Raw genomic sequence first — 21426 nt, forward strand, 5'->3', positions numbered from 1 at the left:
TCAATTATTTTTAATAGGCCTTTTTAAATGTAAAATTTACATACCATTGAAATAGACTGATTTTAACTGTACAGTTTTGATAAGTGCGTTCATGTAACCCATACTCCTCTTATGGTATAGAACATTAACATCTACCCAGAAAGTCTGTATTTTCCTTCTCAATCATTTCACTTCCCCAACTGTTCTGATATTTGTCACCAGCAGTTCTTGAACTTCATATAAATGGAATCAGTATATATTCTTGTGTGCAGCTAAGGTATGTCTGTGAGATTTATCCATGATGTTTCATATATTATAGTTTGCTTCTTTTTATTGCTGAGTAGATTCCATTGTGTGAATAGAATATAACATAATTTCTTTATCCATTCTATTGATGGACACTTGAATGTTTTTTAGTGTTTAGCTATTGTGAATCAAGCTACTGTGCGCATTTTTATATACCTCTTTTTGCAGGCATATATTTTTATTTGATTTATCTACAGAAGAGTAGAATTGCTGAGTCAGAGGGTTGCTGTACATTTAGCTTTATAAGAAACTGACAGAGCCTTTTCCAAAGATTTACATTCCCACAAGCAGTGCATGGAAATTCCAGTTCTTTCCACATATTTGTCAACATTTGGTTTTACCGTTCTCCTTGTAGACATTCTAAGTATATAGCAGTATCTCGTTTTAATTTACATTTCTAATTTAACCAGATTTTTTTTGTAATATCTTTTTTCCCATTTTTAAATTGGGTTACTTGCCTTTTATTATTGTTATGTGAGTTCTTTCTGTATATACTAGATACAAATTTTTTGTTTTATATATATTACAAATATTTTCTCTTAGTCTATAGCTTACCTTTGTTTTTCTTAATAGTATATTTGTACTATCACTAATTGCAACTGTTATCTTTAATATATTCTTTCTCCTACTTAATTGGGTTTGATTTGCTTTTTTTAGCTTCTTAAAAGTAGAAGCTTAGATTATCGATTTAAATCTTTCTGCCTTTCTAATGTAGGCATTTTAAACTATATATTTCTGTGCACACATTTTGATATGCTATATTTTTTATTATTCATTTTCTGATTTCTCTCTTGATTTCTTTGGGCTGTGGGTTATTTAAAAGTGTGTTGTATAATTTCCAAATATTTCATCTTTTATTGATTTCTATTTTAATTACACTGGTTTGGTAGCATACCACCTTTGATGTATTTGATTGTCCTGTGTTTCCATTTTCTCATATAGCTATTTGTGAAAACAGTAGATGTTGCCACCCTATTTAAGTAACATGGGCTTGTAACAATATTAATTGCCTGGAATGTTAAGGGAATTATTATTGGGGAGTTTTTGCTGTACAGAAATTATTTTATTTCACAATTCACTATTGGCTTTATATTTTTATAAAATATTAGTCTGTTTTCCCTTAGTAAGTTACATAGAATGAATCTTATTTAGTATCTGTCTGATTCAAGAATTTTCAGTGTTTGCATGTCATTATCATCAACATCATACATATATTAGTAGAAGTACAAAATGAATCTACCAGCCTTAGGGCAAACCAGAAATAGTTTGGTTTTTGTAGTTTAATTCATGTTTATATATTTTGCCTCAGTCTCAGTTAACAATTATTTCTATCATTATTTATTTAACAAACATTTTTTGGGTAAGAAGAAATTCGGTACATGTGATCTTACATTTTGAGGGTTTTTTTTTTTTTTTTTTTTGCAAATGTCTCCAGTGATCATCAAAAGAATGAAAAAAGTCTTACCTTAAGAAAGCCATTATTGAGTTTTTCTAACATATATTGACAAGATTATATTATTTCAGCAAAGTGTTTGTTTTTTGTTTTCTATTTTTTGATGCCCTTGATATGGTGACTTTTGTGCACAAAAACCATTATTCAGAGACTACTTTTTAAAACTAATATTAGATTTATTAAAGTTACAAACTCAAAACTTACAGTTCTTCCCTAAATTCCCAAGGCCAATTTATAAATCTACTTAAATAATTATCACTTTTAGTCTACGGCCATGCCACCCTGAACAAGCCCGATCCCGTCTGTTGTCGGAAGCTAAGCAGGGTTGGGCCTCGTTAGTACTTGGATGGGAGACCACCTAGGAAGACCAGGTGCTGTAGGCGTAAAAAAATAAAAAATAAGAGATCTTAAGCTGACAAGGTCCTTGGAATCTGTGAGGTTGCCTCGCCTAAAAATAAATAAATGAATAAATGAATGAATAAATAAATAAATAAAAGATAAACTTGAATTAAAATGTCAGTGTCATTGAGTTACTTTTTTAAACTTCAAGGGGCTAAAAAAAACTTACCAAATGAAGGAATAATTGTATCATCCCAACTGACAAAAGTTGAGAGTTGGGTTCATATCCCAGTATACAAAGGTTTCTTAGTGACCAGATAAGTGAGCACAGATCTTTACTCTTTTTCATCAGTGATAGAACTCCAAATCCATCTTTCCAAATGAGTGGTTTCCAGCCAAATCTAAATTCACTTTACACGTTAAATAATTTTTCTGTTTACCAGTGTACAGCCCCCCAATAAAATATAATTTCTTTTTTCACTGCTTCAGTTGGATTTTTCTTTTTTGTTGTTTTCAACTCTCCAAAAATATTTACAACATTCTTTCTGTTTAGTTCTGCATCTCCTTTAAGGATTTATTTGACCTTTGTGGTCACAATCTGAATAGTGTAGCAGTGATGATTCTGCTGAAATGACCTAGGGTTAAAAAATAATGTAAGAGAAATAGCAGCATTAGAACACATAAAATGAGTAGTAGCACATTACAGCTTAGGATACAAAACTTATTTGTTTCCTAAGATAGCCACAGATGCTTTTGTATTCCCCTGATCTTCAGATGCCCAGTATTACAGGAAGATATATATACATTGTCTTTGGTCTGCTCTAAATATTGAAAAATAAGATCCTCGTTTCTGCTAAAGAAATTTCTTCAGAGTAGTAGCAGCTTTTTAATTTTAAGAACTTTTTTAAGTCTTTGGGAAAATAAGAGTATTGTGAAAAATTAGATGGAGGTCCACAGTCACAGGTTATATAAGTACTTTAAATATTACACAAAAATTCTATTTTCTGCACAATTGTACTGGATCTCACCAAATAAAATCGGTTTAGCTGTTTTGTTTGTCATTAAGCACATAAACCATAGATATTTGCTGTCTATGTTAGTTTTCTAAGAAAACCATTATCTGATGTAACATTTGTAATCAAAAAGTAAATCTAAATGTTAATTATCTGGGAGTTTTGTTTAAGAAGATTTAGTAAAGTATTTAAGTAGCATTCTCCAGAATCATTCCTTTAAGACTTGTGTGACAAACTGAGAAATATCTTTGCACACAGTGGGTAGCCGGTAGGTTTTCTGCAGGGGGTTTCTACTGAGAGCTGACAGAGGGCATCTTGGCAAATGTTCAGAAACCTACATTAACTTAGTTGGGCCCTGCATGGAACCTCATGTTCAGCAGAATTCTTCTGACCTGCCTCTGCATGCCAAGCTAATCAGCAAACACCTAATGAGCCCACTCCAAAGAAACAGACTCTCAACCTACTTCATTTTCATATGTTCTCTGGGGGTGGGGAGACAAAACTTCATGAGGACTGATGATGCTGCAAAGACCACAATAATGATAATTAGCTTGCTGAATTTAGAAGATTATGCTGTTAATTAGTTGCAAAATAAAGATAAGTAATAGAGCAGCAGATGGTAGGATAACACCCAGGAGAAGGAGGGTTATTACTCTGATGAGCTGTTGTGGCATATATGAAATATGGATCTGGCTTTTTCATAAATTGTTTCTAGAGAACATTATGTTTTTTTTCTTTGAACTATGATGGAGTACTTTGTTCCTACTAAGTTCTGACAGATATGATAAAATTTGTTTTCAAGGGTGCAACATATAACAAAATTTGAATAGCAAATTATTTTTAGCAGATTAGCTCTTAAAATGAATGTCAGATTGATCGGCATAACAAACTGTTCACCCTTTAATTAATTCAGCCTCTCTAAGAAAAAAAATTTTCAATATAAAAAATAGTTGAATTTTACATCGCTAAAAATTAATTCTAAACATTAAGACACTAGTCTGCTTAGAAATAAATATATTTTAGTTTTCTTTCCAGCAGTGTATATACTTTTAGTTCAAAATTAAAATTATACCTACATTTTATTGTACATGCTTGAGAATATAGACGTTTTAAATCTTAATTTCGTTGAGTACTCAGATCTTTTTTTCCTTATATTAAATTTCTCTATTGAGAAATAGATCTTAGTAGTAGACTGACCAGTGTCTGGTATTCTTATTATTTACTTATAATACTTAATATTAGACAAAAGCTCTAATTTGGCAAAACTTTTTTTTAAAATATGTTCAATGAACTAGGAGTCAATAAACAGAATTTTTTGTCCTAGCTTTGCTTCTGACTCACTCTATGATTTTGGAAGTAACTTCGCTCTTTGGGCCTCTGTTTCTTTATATGTAAAATGGTGATTGGACTAATTGATTTCCAGTATCTTTATAATATAAATACCCATACTTCTCTGTTTTCATTAATTTTTGAACCAAAGTATTTGTCCTCCTTTAAAATATCTCTAGCATATATATACAGGGAGATATTGTAGCCATCCTTATATTAATTATAAAGTTTAAATGAATCATTTAGTGACAACTTTTTCACTTAACCTATTCTAATTTTTTTAGCATACATGTGTATTTATTGCCAGGTTTTTGTTTTTGTTTTTTTTTTAATCTGCATTTCAGAGCAGTGTTAATTAACCCTTGAAAATCTTTTTCTTAAATTTTGTACCCTGTGGCACACTTTCCAAGTCAGACCCATTGTAATCAATGTAACAGCATGGAGCAAACATTAGAGCTTCCTCACTGGATGAGTACTGTATACCCTAGGGCAGTCAAGAGAAGATAATGAATGAATACTGATGCTGCTTTTAAGTGCTCCTATAAAGTAGTAACTTGCCCTATTAAAGATTATTCAAGAGAGTGATGTTTATGTACTTCAGACTCCCCTATGTGCAGTTACTGTATTTCATTAATTCTAAGAGTTAAGCTCTTCACTATAAAACTTTAAATGCTCTTCAGTTCTATGATGTTTTCTACCTAAGGACTTAAAAATGTTTTACCAACACATAATTTACCAAACTTTTCATCTCAACCGCTACTTATATTTATGCACATTTTATATCCAGAAATGAAAGGCCTAACCTAACACTAGAAACTAGATACTGTTCATTGTATTTTGATGTCTAACATTCTGTTTTTAAATGATATAATTATGCAGAGTGACCACCTCCCCAGATTCTCCTCTTTTCTTCTGTTTATATGAACCTACACTTTCAAACTCCTGTCTTCCTACTTTTAATTGTTCTTCGACCATTTAGCCTAAGTATTCCTACCTGATTATAGCCAACTACTGCATTGGTCACTTATATAATTTCATTTTTAATTCATCCTCTTCCACACTATCCTATCAGTTCTGAGTGTCCCAATTTCCTGTATCTTAGCCACTAATATGATTATTTCCACTTGTTTGAAAAAAGAAGAAAAATAAGGAGGGAACTAGGAATCTTATTTAATCTGAAAGATGCAGTGTATGTTGTGGCCTCGAGGATATATTTTACATAATAAAATGTCTGAGACTAATCCAGTGCTTAAGATAACCCCTTAGTACTTTTTTTCTAAATATATTTCTAAAATACACAACTCTCTTATGCTAAGAAAATAGAGGCCTTAGTAGCAATTTTTGAAGACATAAGGAAGCTGACATTTGAGAAATCTTTTTATGAGTCAGGTGGTTTTGCATTTTCTATTGAATCTTTACCTTAACCCTACAAGAAAGTTGTTATTATTACCAGTTTTATAGATAAGGAAACTGTGACTCAAAGATTAAATGATTTGTTCAGAATCACAGACAGTTTGAGGCAGAGTTAAAATCTGAACATAAAGTGTCTTCTCAGCTGTATACAGTATGTACACAAATATGTATACAGTATATAATATGTATACTAAACAATGAAGATACTAGGACTTTACATATTATGGTGTTGTTTGCAATTCATAAAGGAGCACTCTGTTAGAAAAGAAGAAAACAACATACCAAATCTTGGGGTGGTGTGCCTTTAGCAGTTGCAGTATCAGACTCGGCATTCCTGATCCTTTGTGGTTGGCTTTTGAATCATTAAGCCATCTAGCCTCAGATAATATCTTTTGATCATTCCTTGTGTTTTTGAACAAATCCAGGATTTGAACTAGCTTAATAGTTGTTTGACCTTGGGCAAATGTCTTCTGGTTTCCTAACCTGTACAATAGGGATATTGTCCTATTAGAAACTCACTGATAGCACAACACCACTAATGGATCTTAAATACATTATGCTAAAGGAAAGAAGCTGTATTGAAAAGGCTCTACACTGTATGATTCCATTTATATGATATTCTGGAAAAGGAAAAACTTTGGGGCTCAGAAAACAAATTAGTGGTTTCCAGGGGCTGGGTGTGTGAGGAGATGGGGACAGGAAAGGAGCATGAGGGAAATTTGGGGGATGATAGAACTGTACTTTATCCTGACTAACGGTTCCATGATGGTGCTTGTTAAAACTCATAGAATTGTACACTAAAAAGTTCATTTGACTGTATGTAACTTATACATCAGTAAAACTTTTTTTTAAACTACTGACTTTGTTTTTAAAATCATATCCAGAATCTACAGTAATTAACAGTAAGGAGAAAATATCCACTAACAATTGTCCAATTGTAAATATTGCCTCAGTGGGCATCTCGGTGATCTCTTCATATATGTTCAGTTTTTAAGGGATCTAGATTACTTATAGAAGGGAAGAAGATATACATAGGTTAACATAAAGAAACTACAAAGTTTTGAGCAGTTGTAAAATTTTCTAAATTGTTCTTAGTGTGAATGAAAGCAATTATACTAGAATCATTTGGAAGCCTTTTACAAAACCTCTTCTCTCTTACACTTTCTGCTATATCTAGGGAAGGGAGAGATAAAATGTTGCCAAGAATATGTTTTTAACATGGAACATCATGACAGTTATTTACTTCTATTTACTTTGGGATACACTGTACAAACTGCAACACAATTTTCATACCAATATTTGTAGCCTCCCTCCCCACAAATCTGTGTCTGAGTGTGGATCTTAGGAAAATGAATGGACTTATTTCTGCATCAGATTTTGTGAGAACACTTTATTTTGGACTACACTTCGGTTATTAAGAGCAGTATCAGCAATAATAGTTCAGTTCTCTCAGGTCCCTGTGGTCTCTTTCATTGCTAAGATCCTGTGGTATGATTATCTTGTGCTAATTATTTCATATTTACAGATCATAACAATAAAACTACTCCAAAAATCACATGTGCTGTTTTCACCAAAGAAACCTATTTGTTTATTAGAAAATATTCACCATGTAGCAAACCAATTTGTTATTCACCGTGTAGCAAATCAATGTACCAGTTGCTAAAAGGGATGCAAAGAAATATAAGGTAATCTCTGCTCTTAAAAAGCTTAGGGAGATAATATGTTCACATAGGACATGTTTTTGCTGGTAGAATAATAAACTTTATTCAAATTGTGTCCTTAAAAAGAGATAGCTATAAACGTCTAGGGCCTCATTCTAGTACTAGATCTGTCATGCTCTGACAGTGGGTCAGGTACAATCCAGTTAACTGGCAAAATGAAACAAAGTGGAAGGCATAGACTTGGTACTAGATCTGCTTACTGAAGACAGAGAAGCCATAAGAGAGGCAAACCCGCTATAGATTCTCAGAGGAGGTTGACTTTGACTGTGCAGTGGCCTAAAAATTACAAGCAGAAATCAGATGGGCCCAAACCTGAAAAAGAAGAGATTTAGGTCTAAGATTCTAAGAGCCAGAGAATATTGAGATATAGCAGCGATCCCCAACCTTTTTGGCACCAGGGACTTGTACTATGAGAATCTAATGCCTAATCTGATGTGGAGCTGAGACAGTGATGCTAGCCCTGGGTAGAGGCTGCAAATACAGATGAAGCTTTGCTCACTAGCCTGCTGCTCACCTCCTGCTGGGTGGCCTGGTTCCTAACAGGCCACTGACAGATACCAGTCCATGGCTCAGTTTGGGGACCCCTAGGATATAGGATACAGGAATAAGATGGGAAAAAAAATAGATGAAAGTGTAATTAACTTTTGTTGCTTATTTGAGTTGAACAAACTGCTTATTTTCGGTCAATAGTGTTTTTGTGACTTTTCTTGATTAGGAACAGCAAAGTATAGAATTGTCTAGTAATACTAGACAGAAAGATTCAGGGAAGATTTCCAAAGTCCTTTTGTTTATCTTATTGATATTTATAATGATCTCAAGAACTCAGTGAATTATAATAAATAAAAACTTAATTTTAAAGCTGAATGAATTTATGCATTCCTTAACAAATATCTTTTTTGGTTAGCCAAAGAGTATGTTAGGAGTTGGATTTGGGTGGAAAGCAGAAAACTTTTTTTTAATTGGTGTTTCCATTTTAGAGATTAAAAGCTGCTTTGACTCAGCAACATCCTCCTGTTACCAATGGTGATACTGTCAAAGGTCATGGTAGCGGATTGGTTAGGACTCAGTCAGAGGAATCTCGACCACAGTCATTACAACAGCCAGCTACATCCACTACAGAAACTCCGGTATGTGTGTTGTTTTTATCATTCAGCATTCTTATCCTTAAAAAAACAAATACAGTGTAACTTAAATGACTATTTACTCTGAAAAAATTATTTCTAGTCATATTATGAAAGTGTATCAGATGTCTTAGGAAAAGGTAGTTCAATCTAAAAGTATCGATGTTAAATAAAGTCAGTACAGTCTGATGGTCCATCAAGCAGTTATCACTGAATAAGACACCCTGTATGGTAATTTAGTCTGACGTGTCACAATATCCATCACTACTTTGTAAAGGGAAACATTTTTTCTGTTGATCATATTCAAGTAATGTACATATGTATCATATTACTAAGATGATCAAAATGATCCTTTAATTAAAAGATACGAAACATCACCAAAGGAAAAAATATGCTTTATGGCAGCCGTTTGTATTAGAGGCCTTTTCACTTATCTCTAGTTTGTGACTGCTTATTAGATGATTGATATTTCTATATGTTTGCAGTATGTTTCTGTTAAATGTTTCAGAACTCTAGACCTTTTATCTTCTATAGTTAAAGAATGTTAGCATTGGCATTAAAAAGCAAAACCTTCTTTTTAAAGAAACACAGGTAACCAGCAAGTTTTAGAATGCCTCCTAAGCATAGGTCTTTAGGTAATTATATTTTATATTTACAAAACTTAAAGTAGAATATAGTTCTTATTCACTAAACAACCTTAAGTGTCCAAGAGAGAGGGAAAGTGAGTGAATGTGTTTTAATGTCATAATTCAGGGGTTAGCAAACTGCCTCATGGGCAAATAAAGCCCAGGACTGTTTTGTATGGTCTGCAAGCTAAGTATGATTTTTACAATTTTAGAAGTTTATTTAAAAGAAAAGAAATAAATACAATTATTTCCTTATACTAACTATAGCTTCCCTGGATCTAATTTTTTATTTATATCTTTTTTTTTTAATTGTATTAAATGAAGTGGAATGAATGAATCAATGAAAGGAGGGAGAGGAGGAGATAACATGTTTCTAATTAGCCTCACATCCTTGTTAGATGTAAAAATATACACATGTAACAAAACACTTTCTGCTTATAATACTCATGATTAGATTTTGCTATAATAACCAAAGTTAAGAAAAAAGAAAACAAAGTCAATCCCAGTGTTAACATTGGCATTAAAAAGCAAAACTTTCTTTTAGGGGTGACTCCATAGTGTAGTCGTTAGCATATCTGCTTTACACGCAGAAGGTCCTGGATTCGCACCCCAAGTGGAGCCATGGACCATACCCTGGGTGCGCCAGGCCCCGGGTGCACTCTGCAAGTGTGTGAGAGGAGACGCCCTGCCTTTAGAGATCCAGTTCTTATCCAGTTCTTAAGGGGAAACGGCAACATCCATAGATCAGGGGGTGGAAGTGGGGGGGAATTAAGGAGGGGGAAAAAAAAAAACCTTTCTTTTAAAGAAACATAGATAACTTTTTAAAAAAAAAAAAACTTTTTAGAAAAACAACTATTTTCTCATATTCAGCCAAATGAGTAAATGGAAAAAAAAAACTGCTATTATCAATGTTAAGATGAAGAAAAGAATATTTCAAGGTTGCCATTCTTGAAGCCAGCCATAGAAATAATTTTCTAAAAGATTAAATTGCAATTATGTACATAAAATAGACAGTCTAACACTTTATCCTTATTACAATCAAAATAGAGTATAAATGGGAATACTCATAATTTTCAGTGTTACTTATTTAGAAAAGGTATTAAATCATAACTTTATATTTTTTTGGAGTTCGTAGAATGAAAACCAGTTTGGTGATTTTCCTGTGGAACTTATCTTGAGCTTATATGTAAGATTTTTGCTCATTATATAGATTAGGAGAACATAGAAGTTTTATTTGTTCACATCATTTTAAAATGTAATTTTATAGATAAAACATTGTTTCCAGGCTTCTTCTTTGGATCATGTGCCTGTGGCCACAAAGTGCTGTTTCCTTTGCACATTTCTTGTCTCTCATATTCAAATGTTCTATGGAACGATTTTAGGATTTGTGAGAGGCTTGGAGATATTGTTCTGTAGTTCTAGATGCTAGATAATATCACTAGCAAGGAAGACTTCTGTCTCTGGCTGATATGTGATAACCAGGCTGATCGGTTGAGGGGTCGGGGATGAATTAAAATTAAAATATGGACTCATGGGATTCTACCCACCAGAAAAATGAGGATTAATAATTAGATGAACGTGACCCCTAGAAAAGGATGACCCTAAATTTCAAAAACTCAAGCAAAGCTGAATAGTCATGTACCACATAATGACATTTCGGTCGACAACGGACTGCACATACAACGATGGTTTTGTAAGATTATAGTGTCTACTTACAAGCAAATCTGTGATGAAAAACAGTATCAAACTAAGATTTCTGAAAAGAGTGACACCTCCTGAAGAGCCTCAGACAGGTTGTTCCGGAAGTATTCTAGAAGAAGATATTGTTATCACAGGAGATGACAGCTCCATGTCTGTAATTGCCCCTGAAGACCTTCCAGAGGGATGAGATGTCAGTGATAGTGATAATCCTGACCCTGTGTAGGCCTATGCTAATGTATGTGTTTGTGCCCTAGTTTTTAACAAAGTTCTTAAAATAAAAATTTTAATTTTTAAGTAGAAAAATGTTTATAGAATAAGGATATAAAGAAAAAATATTCTTGTACAGCTTTACAATGTGTTTTAAGTTTTAAGCTAAGTGTTATTACAAAAGAGTAGAAAAGTTTTAAAAGTTTAAAGTTTATAAAATAAAAAACTTACACTTATAAAGTTTACAGTAATAAACAGTAATGTCCTAGGCCTTCACATTCACTTACCAGTCACTCACTGACTCACCCAGAGCAACTTCCAGTCCTGCAAGCTCCACTCATGGTAAGTGCCCTATACAGGTGTACAATTTTTTATCTTTTATACTGTATTTTTAGTGTACCTTTTCTGTGCTTAGCTATGTTTATACACACACATACTTACCATTGTGTTACAGTTGCCTACAGTACTTAGTATAATAACAAGCTATATAGGCGTATAGCCTAGGAACAATAGGCTATACCATACAGCCTCGGTGTATAGTAGGCTCTACTGTCTAGGTTTGTGTAAGTACATACTATGATGTTGCCACAGTGATGAAATCAACTTAACGATGCATTTCTCAGAATGTATCCCCATCATTAAGTGGCACCTGACTGTATACCAACATATGTACCTATTTTACTTGTGAATTTTACAGAAATTAATTTTTAAAGAAAATTTACAGATTTAATGCTATCTTTTATTTCAAAAATAACTTAGAAAACATGGTTTCCCATAGTAAATTTAAATGTTACTAAATTTTTTACTTTAGTACCTTATCATTTAGTACCATTTAGTTTTCAGAGGCTTGAACAATATATTGAACAATACCATAATGTATTTTTGTTTAAGGATACATTTGGAAAAATATAAGATCTATACATGATCATTTTTGTAGTATTTCAATTTCTTCATATTATTTCTATATTAATGAAAATATTATAGAAACTTTTAAAAATATTTAGTAGTGACAGTGAGAATCTTGTTTTAGCAATGCCCCAAAATACTGATATATATAATGAGACTTCAGAAATAAAGTTAGCTCTCCCCTTCTGTTCCTCTTTACTGCCTCTTAATTCACTCACTAGATACAAATAGAAAACACTTCCATTTATGTTTATTATAGGCTTCTCCAGCTCACACGACTCCACAGACCCAAAATACAAGTGGGCGTCGAAGAAGAGCAGCTAATGAAGATCCTGATGAAAAAAGGAGGAAGTTTCTAGAGAGAAATAGAGCAGCAGCCTCAAGATGCCGACAAAAAAGGAAAGTCTGGGTTCAGTCTTTAGAGAAGAAAGCAGAAGACTTGAGTTCATTAAATGGGCAACTGCAGGTATGTTACATATATGTAAATTTTATTTATTTTTAATAATTGTGAAAATATCTCTTCCTTGTTTTTTGCTAGTTAGCCATCTAGACATTTTAAGACACAATATTGGATGGGTTTGGAACCTGTAGTAAAGCATAGTTTTATAAACCTATTTGAATTCTGAGATGAAGTAATATAAAACTTTCAGTACTGATACAATGAAGAATTTTAAATTTAAGTGTCTAATTGTGTAGTAGAAAAATACTTAAACTATCTGGCTTAAACTTTATCAAGTTGTTATATAAAGTCAAACAAACACTCTTAAAATTAAAAATAACACTGGTACATCATTGGTTTATATCGTAGCTATAAAATTACTTCAGTATCAGTCTTGTTTTTAAGTTCTTTTGTTCTTTGAATTACAAATTTTGTTTATTTAAAGTGAATAGTGCCAGATTGATAGCTTTGGAAATTGAAGGACTCTAATTATTCACAGAGCAGGTACAATATGACCAGTGGCAGTAGAAATCATTTCATACTGCCTACCAATGTGCCTCAGAAAAATTTCTTAGGAACCTCATGGGGTATAAAGATGTTAAGGCTCCTTCCCATTCAGTCTTTGGTAAGATTACCAATGACAGTATGGGGGCAGCACCAAGTCTATGTCCTTCCTTCTATTTTTTCCTTCTTTCTTTTTTTTTTTAAAAGAAGTTTGAATGTTTCCAATAAAATCTTCTACCAATTGATAACCATCGATGAGAAAATTGATACTAATGAATCGTAGTTGTTATTGGTCAATCTTCTGAGTTAATTCATTCCCATTTAAAAACAGATTTTTCTGTATCACGATAATTTTTGATGAGAACTACTCTCTTCTCAAATCTGTCTTTAAAGAAGCCACCAATATAAATATCTGCTTAAATGCTTAGGAAAAACTTTTTAGCATCAAGCATAGCATTTAACCTAATATAAATTCTATAACAAATTTTTCATACGTGAGGCGGACATCTTTTAAAATTATGTTGTGCTTTGAATATTGACATGTTAGCTTTAGAATAAATTGTCTTGCAAAACATTTTTAACCATGCAGAAAAAATTTAAACATGATTTACCATATCACAGAGACTTCAAATATATACTTATATATTAGGGTAGGTTAAGAAATTATGATATTTATCATCTGGTAAATGAGGTCTTATTCAAGAACTATTTTCATAGTTTTTTAGAAATAAACTTGTGAATTTTTTCCTCTTAAAATGAAACATTGTAGGAACCATTTTTATTTATACACTATAAAAATGGCTATTTTCTACCAGGTCTCTCTGTTAAAATATTAACTTCTTAAAAACTATTTTGACAATTTTTTAAAACTATTTTTTAATCATTACATTTTCAAATAGTATTTATATCACATTAACAGAGTGATTTAGATGAACCTATTATTTTCTTTCTGTTCTTAACTAACAAAAGCATTCTTCTAAATAACTTGGCTATTTTATAGTTGTATGACATTAAAAATACCATTCTTTGTTAGTCTCAGTTTTCTTACGCATTGAATACATGCTAGTCTACTTCTGTGGGTTGTTGCATAAATCATTTGAATTAGAATGAATGCAAGTATTTTTAAATGCATAAATTTTTAATTGTAATAAGGTAAATTTATCAATATTTCTTTTTAATTCGGCTTATACTTTTTTAAGAAGTAAAAAATGTTTGCAAACTATAAATAGTATGTAAATATATAGTCTCATTTACAGGGTATCCTTGTACTTTAGGTTAGATCAGTTTTCTGCTTTGACCCAAGTTATAGCAGTATTAACAGCTTTTAATGAGATATTGCTATTTCCTTAGTTATACTGTAGAACTGGTCACCATTATTAATAGCAATGGTGCTTTTTTTGAGAAAACCTTGGAAAATTCAGTATTCAAAATTAATATAATCTTTACTTCATTAATCTCATGTTTTTTCCACCATACAAACTATGATTAAAATGTCATCGTAAAATGTGTTACATTTTTATATTTCCTAAGTGAAGTAGAAATTTCTTGATTGGAGGAATAAAGGCAAGATTTACCATCAAGGTGAAAGTTAGCTACCACATCATTTTCAAAGCATGAAACTTTTAAATAGAAGTCAAATTCAGGAAATTACTAAATTAACTAAATTCATATCCAACTATAGAGCTTAATACCTCAAGTTACAAACAGAACAAGTAAATCAGTATTTTTAATCATTAAAAACTGAGTGATAATGGCATAATAAATAGATAAGAAAGTGTTCTCACTTTTAAAGGGGATACCAAAATACGAAGATAGGCGAAATGATGTGTTGTCAGGGTTTTCTTTAAAATACTTCTGCAAAAAAGAATAAGTCCATCTGTAATTATTAGCCTGGCAAATGTCTGTAATAGATTGTTGTGGGCAAAAAGAAACGTTACTGGAAACAGCCCAAATGTTCATCAGTGGATGAACAAATAAATAATGATATATATACAATGGAATAGTAGCCATAAAAAGGGATATAAAATACATGCTACAATGTGAATGCTTAAGTGGAAGAAGGTAGACACAAAGTCATGTATTATTATATGATTCCATTTATACAAAATATCTAGAACAGATAAATCCATAGAGACAAAATGCAGATTGGTCATTGCTGGGCCCTGGGGGAGGAGGAATGAGAGAGCAACTGATTAATGGATAAGGGGTTTCATTTTGGAGTGACAGAAGTGTTTAGAAGTAGATAGAAAGAGATGGTTGCACATCATTATAACTGTACTAAAACTGAATTGTTAGCTTTTAAATGGTTAATTCTATATTGTGGGACTTTCACTTCAAGACATTTATTACTCAATAAAAAGTTGTTAGTTGCATACTAAAATGTATACCATGAATGTTTTTCATTAATAAAAGGTTTATAATTGAGTTAGATGGATAAACATGTAGGTATGGAAATCGATACAGAAATGAATCCCTAAATATAGGTAAAATTTTAGGAATGGCACATACTAAGATGTAACAATGGTAGAAGAGAGGGTTGAGAAGCATGGATGGTTTGGAAAGAAAAAATACTTCAGTTATGACTTTCTCTATTATTTCAAGTGGACATGTGATTTTTTCTTTTTTCTTTTTCTTTTTTTTTTTTGTTCTTTGTCAGATAAAATAAAAAGGTTTTAAATAGTTAAGTGGCAGGTTATAGTTTTCAGAGTGTGAAGAGTCAACATGCTTGTAGTAGATTCAGGGGAAAATTTTTTTTCAGTCTGCCAATAGCAAAACTACTAACTGAATAGCAGAATGACTTGTATAGAAAATTGAACGTCAAAGAAATAATTAAACTCTATGTGAAAACATTCATCAATTCTACATTTTTAATATAATCCTTCACGTGACATACAGGCTTAGCTGATCAGTATAGTGGGCAGTAATGACCCATGGTTACTTATATATTATATATAATAAAACATTTAATGAATGTTGAGGTATAACTTATCTATATTAGATTTTAAAGAAAATATTGCTTATTCAACCTTATTGCCGTACTCACTGAATTTAATTATATTTTAGCTTTCTGAAATCATTGCTATAAAAGCATTTTCATCAAATTGTATTAGAGACATTTATGGTAATCTAGACCAAGAATTGGATACTGTTGGTTATAAAGTATTATATTTTTAAGGTGATACACGTGATTTTGTTGTCTTTTACTTGAAATGGTTTTTAACCTCTTTATGGCTTTATCTTTCAGTTATATTCATTTTGATGGTTTTCAGTTTATAATTTCAGCATATTCCCTTTGTGAACAAAAGTCAGTCTTTTCTTTACGAACTTCTCTTTACTAACTTCTCTTTACTAACTCCTTAACAATTACTCTGTGTATAAAACTTGGGGATTTTGTTGTAGATTTTGCTTTTAACACTTAGGTATTGCAAAGTGTATGTGGGGTAGATTTTGCTTTTAACACTTAGGTATTGCAAAGTGTATGTGGGGTAGATTTTGCTTTTAACACTTAGGTATTGCAAAGTGTATGTTGGGGATTATGTTGTAGATTTTGCTTTTAACACTTAGGTATTGCAAAGTGTATGTGGGGTAGAAGCGTTCTTTGATAGCTGGATATGTTTGGAGCGTTCACTTATCAATTAATGATATGGAAAAGGTTTTATTTGTTGGTTCATTGACTTAAAGGGAATAGAATCAAATCTTTAGCATGTATCTTGAAATAAAAAGGAATAACAACAGTTTAAGATGCTGTACAGGGCCTGTTGTAACCCATTTCCCCTTTGCCCTGTCAGCACTCACCGATGGTGCGATGGCGCTTGCAGCATCAACATTTACCCAGAGATAAATTGTGGATTACAGTCCTAACCTTACTCCCAAAATTTCCCACGAAATATCTTGCATCACTCCAGTATATGAGTAGTCCTTGGAAACAAATGAAATCATTCTATTTATAGCATTCTGTTTTTAGTAGTGATATTTCCATTTACAAAATATAGTTATTCTCAATCGCCAAAAATGTCAAATCCTAGAAAAGGTGGCATTCCTACACATGATGTTAACATTGTTCTAGAACAGTTAGCCAAAGATTCATTTGATGAATCCGATTTCTGTTACAGTAGGATTAGATATAAGTTCTGTTCAGAAATAACTCCAAGAACAGTTTTTATATTTACATTGAAAACCAGTCAGATTTGCTTCAGCCTCAAAGAGCATGTTTTTGTAAAATTAAATTAATTCTGAGAGCGAGCTTGCACTTTTTTTTTCCTAAACAGTAAACGAGTTAATTCCTCGAAAAAAAAATTATCCTGTGATATAACTGTCTTTCTTTTTTTCTCCCTGAGTTTTTAGCTTTGTTGTTGAGGGGGCAAAAGAGTAATAGTGATGAAACCTCAATCTCTTGCATTTTATTAAGAGTTTGAGACCTAGCACTCCTTTTTACTAGCCTTTACTAAAAATCTTTCTGAGGCTTTAATTTCCTACCTGTCAAAGTCATAGAATACTATTATGAAGATCAAATATAGAAAAGTGTATTTTAACTATACTACGCAAATACCATTTTATTTATTATTCTGTCGTTAAGTATCTGTTGTGTGCAGAGCATTTTATTAGACACAGGGGATATAATAGTGAAAAAGACATTGTCCTTGCACTTACAGAATTTGTGGCCTAGCAGAGGAGACAGACATGAAAGAAGTAAAGTATGAGAAAAGGAGAAGAGTCATTACCATTCATAAATTTATGGCCAGATATCAATGAAAAGTTTTGATTGATTAATCAGTTGGCTACCTTGTCATGATTTTATCAGTCTGATCTGCTACAGGTAAACTGTAAAAATATTATTTGTTCATTAGTATATAATTAATTTTTGAGTAGCTACAAATACAGTGGAGCAATAGTAAAACAATGCCAAGATAATTTACATTTTATTTTAGGCCGGAATATTTTTTCAGCATCTGCTTTATCTTACCAAATATATTTTACTTTGATTTTTAAAAATAATTGCTTGTATTTGAATGGGACTTTGATGTTTTCAAAATGTTTTCATGTCCCTTATTTCACTTAGTCTTCAAAATGATCCAGAATATACTTAACATATTCTGTAAATATACTAACAAATAGTATAGAATACTACAAAATGGGCTCTGCAGGCTGAATCCAATTAAAACTCAGTCTAAAATAATCCACAGAGTAGTTAGTATAAGTGTAAATATTCCTTATATTCATTTAATATCAAAGTCTCTTTATGGCTTAATCTTTATCCCCTTAAGAGTCCTTTGGCTTAGGCAAACTGGTTTTATATATTTATATAAATACAAATAAGTACAAATTTATCCGTCACTGCTTTCAGATAAGGTCTCTGTAGAATCTTCAATTTTCTCATTATGTGTATGTAGGCTTTTCTCTGATTCTGCCTGTTTTCTGATTTTTCTTCATAGAAAAATTATAGAATTAAAGTCATGATTAATACACCCATTTTATCTAAATGTTGTTAATATTGCCGTGCTTTCCTTTATACTTATGGATGTGAGACTACAATTCATGAATGTTTGGATTAATTTGTCAAATTTTACTACATTTGTCATATATGACTTAAAAACTTCTGGGTTTAAGCCTCTTCTGCATAATTCAGTTATATGACCTTTAACTGCATAATCCTCCTATTTTCAGCCTCTGCTCAAACTTGATCTTGACCACTAGCATATGTTGACACTTAGGGCTTTGTAGCTCAACTAAATCTACTTCCTTCAAAAATTAGCCCACTCTTATTCCTAGTCAGCACTCCAACTTTGAGTATTTCTCTCAGTCCCAATACCTTGCTAATAACTATGTTCCATTTGCTGCTTTCAGTCTAGGGTTGATACCAGCTTTTAAAGGTATCAGATATTAGGATACAATAATAATATAGACTGTTAATTTAACCTTTCAATCAAAAGTCACTTGAGATTCAAGATCATTAGGAAAACCTTTTATCATTGTAAAACATTTTAGATCAGGATGTTGTAAAAGATTGGATGGAATTTGTATTGAGCATACCTTGAATTTGTTTTTTTCTTACCAATTCTGTAACTTAAAAGGTACAGAGGAAAAATTCAATTATTTGAATTTTGGGTAAAGATCAGCAGCATAGTTGTGTATTGCAGGGGTCCCCAACCTCCCCACCCTCATGGCTGCACAGCAGGAGATGAGCTCAGGCAAGTAGCAAAGCTTCATCTGTATTTGCAGCCACTCCCCATTGTTAGCATCACAGCCTCAGATCCACCTCAGATCATCAGGCATTAGATTCTCGTAGGAGCACCAGTCCCTGGTGCCAAAAAGGTTGGGGACCGCTGGTATGTTGTATCCTTTAGGTAGATGTAAATTATAGTAAAATGTTCAAAAATTTTTATTTTTAGTTTCTTCCTTTTTTACCTGGTCTTTTCAATTGTTTGCTCCAGTTAAAATTCACTTAAGATAAATATAAGTTCTTGTAACATGATCATGTACCTTAATCTCTTCAGTCCTTATGTTCATAACCTATTGTTAGCTAGTGACTTCGTCACATTTATTCGTTTGTTAATGGACCAGGTAGTAGTCTAATTAGATGTACAGCCATAATACCACCAACTGTTAAGTTTGAAATATAGAACTTGATGGTCCATTTATCAGTTTCAAACCTGCCTATTTACAGAGAGATTTTTAATCTATATTATCAATTCTTGTGTATCAATTTAATCAATTCATGACTGCTCTCTGAAATTTTATCTAATATAGCATTTTGTTTCATAATATGGTTTATTATGAATGTCTATATAGAGTATTTAGGAGAAAAGACATTTTTGATTTTTAAGATTCTGTAATTGAGTTGGTGCTGTAAAATATGCCGATTTTCATTTCATGACTGAGAAAATTAAGAGTATAGATGTGTTGGTGAGGTTATTGGCATAAATAATGAAATTAGGACCTCTGGATGTTTTTACATTAAGCTATTTCACTTCACTGTCTTTGATATTTTTAGCCCCTGGACATAGAATTACCATGGTCCTCTCTAAATATAACTATGTGCTCAGTCTATGCCAGGCTGTGTGCTATATAAGCTCTGGGGATACTAAGAGCAAGATAATCCCTGCCCTTGAGACAATCCTAGTCTAGCAGAGGTGGCAAACAAGTAAACCTTCAAATTGCAATCCATTGTGCTAAGTACTAGGTAAATACACACATGGATGTGAATAAATGACTGTGGGAGGACAGAAATTAGATGCCTAACTTCTTTTCCTATGCAAGTTTTACTGTACTGAGTTGATCCTTAAGTATGAGTGAAATAATTAGCAAGGCAAAAAAAAGATTTTCTAGGTAGAGATAACTGTACATATTTAGCCATATGAAATTTCTGTTTTTATAGGTAAAAATGATTAAGTATTATTTCATAGGTTCAAACTAATGTGAAGGGTGGTCACAGGTACCAGATTATAAAAGAATATATACACTCGACTACTATAAGTACATATCCAGGCCTAATTTTATATTATGGAAATTGAGAGAAACTTACAGATGTGAGTCTCAAAGTCAAGCACATGCAGCAGACATCCTTTTGGATGTTATATATTGGATTATTCTTAACATGGTTTCTCATCAGGACTGCTGTTAATAAAGAACTGTAATTGATAGTATTGACACTAATCACTACAATATTTCATAGAGATGAGTTTTCTAAATAAGTTTATTTTTAAAGCAAAACTTTAAAATATTTCCTTTTGTACTTTGATCACTATAAAACCATTGTCTCAAATACAATATTCTAAACATAATTTAACCTTTCTATTAATGGTTCAGAGTTATTATGAGCATCAATTTTTGTTCTGTGCTTTAATACAGTGTTGCAGTTCATTATTATTGAGGTGTAAGGAACTATTTGACCCAACAGACTTGCCTTGAGATTGCTTTACTTTTATTCTTTTGATTTTTACGTTTATCATTAATCATGTCAGGAGGCCTAATGAGTCTAATCTGCTAAATTATTTTACATTCAGCTTTCTGGTTAAGAGAATAGGGGTGGAAAATGAAGTTCCTGAGCTTTTACTACACCCATTTGCTATATTTCTTCATTTATAGATCACATCTGAATGGTTAAAATTTAATGTAAGTCCAAATAAGTGGGGTTTGTAAATTAAGATTTTTTTGTTACCAATTAATTAAATTTATATTTCTAACTCTTGAGTACTGGTAATTATCACGAATTTAATATTTGGGTGTGACCCAAAGAAATTACCTAGACTCTCTTCATTTGAAATTTTTACATATATTCTTCCAGGTTAATGCATGCAAAACACAATCTAAAGTGCTCTTTCTGTAATAAGGAATAGGACAAGTCACCATTGATTTATCATTTAGATGTG

At 32.1% G+C, this 21426-nt stretch overlaps 1 protein-coding gene and 1 pseudogene across 1 annotated transcript in view; both read left to right on the top strand.

Moving 5' to 3' along the window:
- The window catches only part of ATF2 (activating transcription factor 2), a 54661-nt gene that overhangs the window by 25521 nt on the left and 7714 nt on the right, over positions 1-21426 (top strand). Inside the window, exons 9-10 of the mRNA XM_011357218.2 lie at positions 8531-8680; positions 12374-12580. Coding sequence (XP_011355520.1) covers positions 8531-8680; positions 12374-12580 — 357 coding nt within the window. The remainder of the gene's footprint in view (positions 1-8530; positions 8681-12373; positions 12581-21426) is intronic.
- Positions 2003-2121, top strand: LOC111739922 (annotated as a pseudogene).

The sequence above is a fragment of the Pteropus vampyrus genome, unplaced genomic scaffold (assembly GCF_000151845.1).
Source record: "Pteropus vampyrus isolate Shadow unplaced genomic scaffold, Pvam_2.0 Scaffold2, whole genome shotgun sequence".
NCBI lineage: Eukaryota > Metazoa > Chordata > Mammalia > Chiroptera > Pteropodidae > Pteropus > Pteropus vampyrus.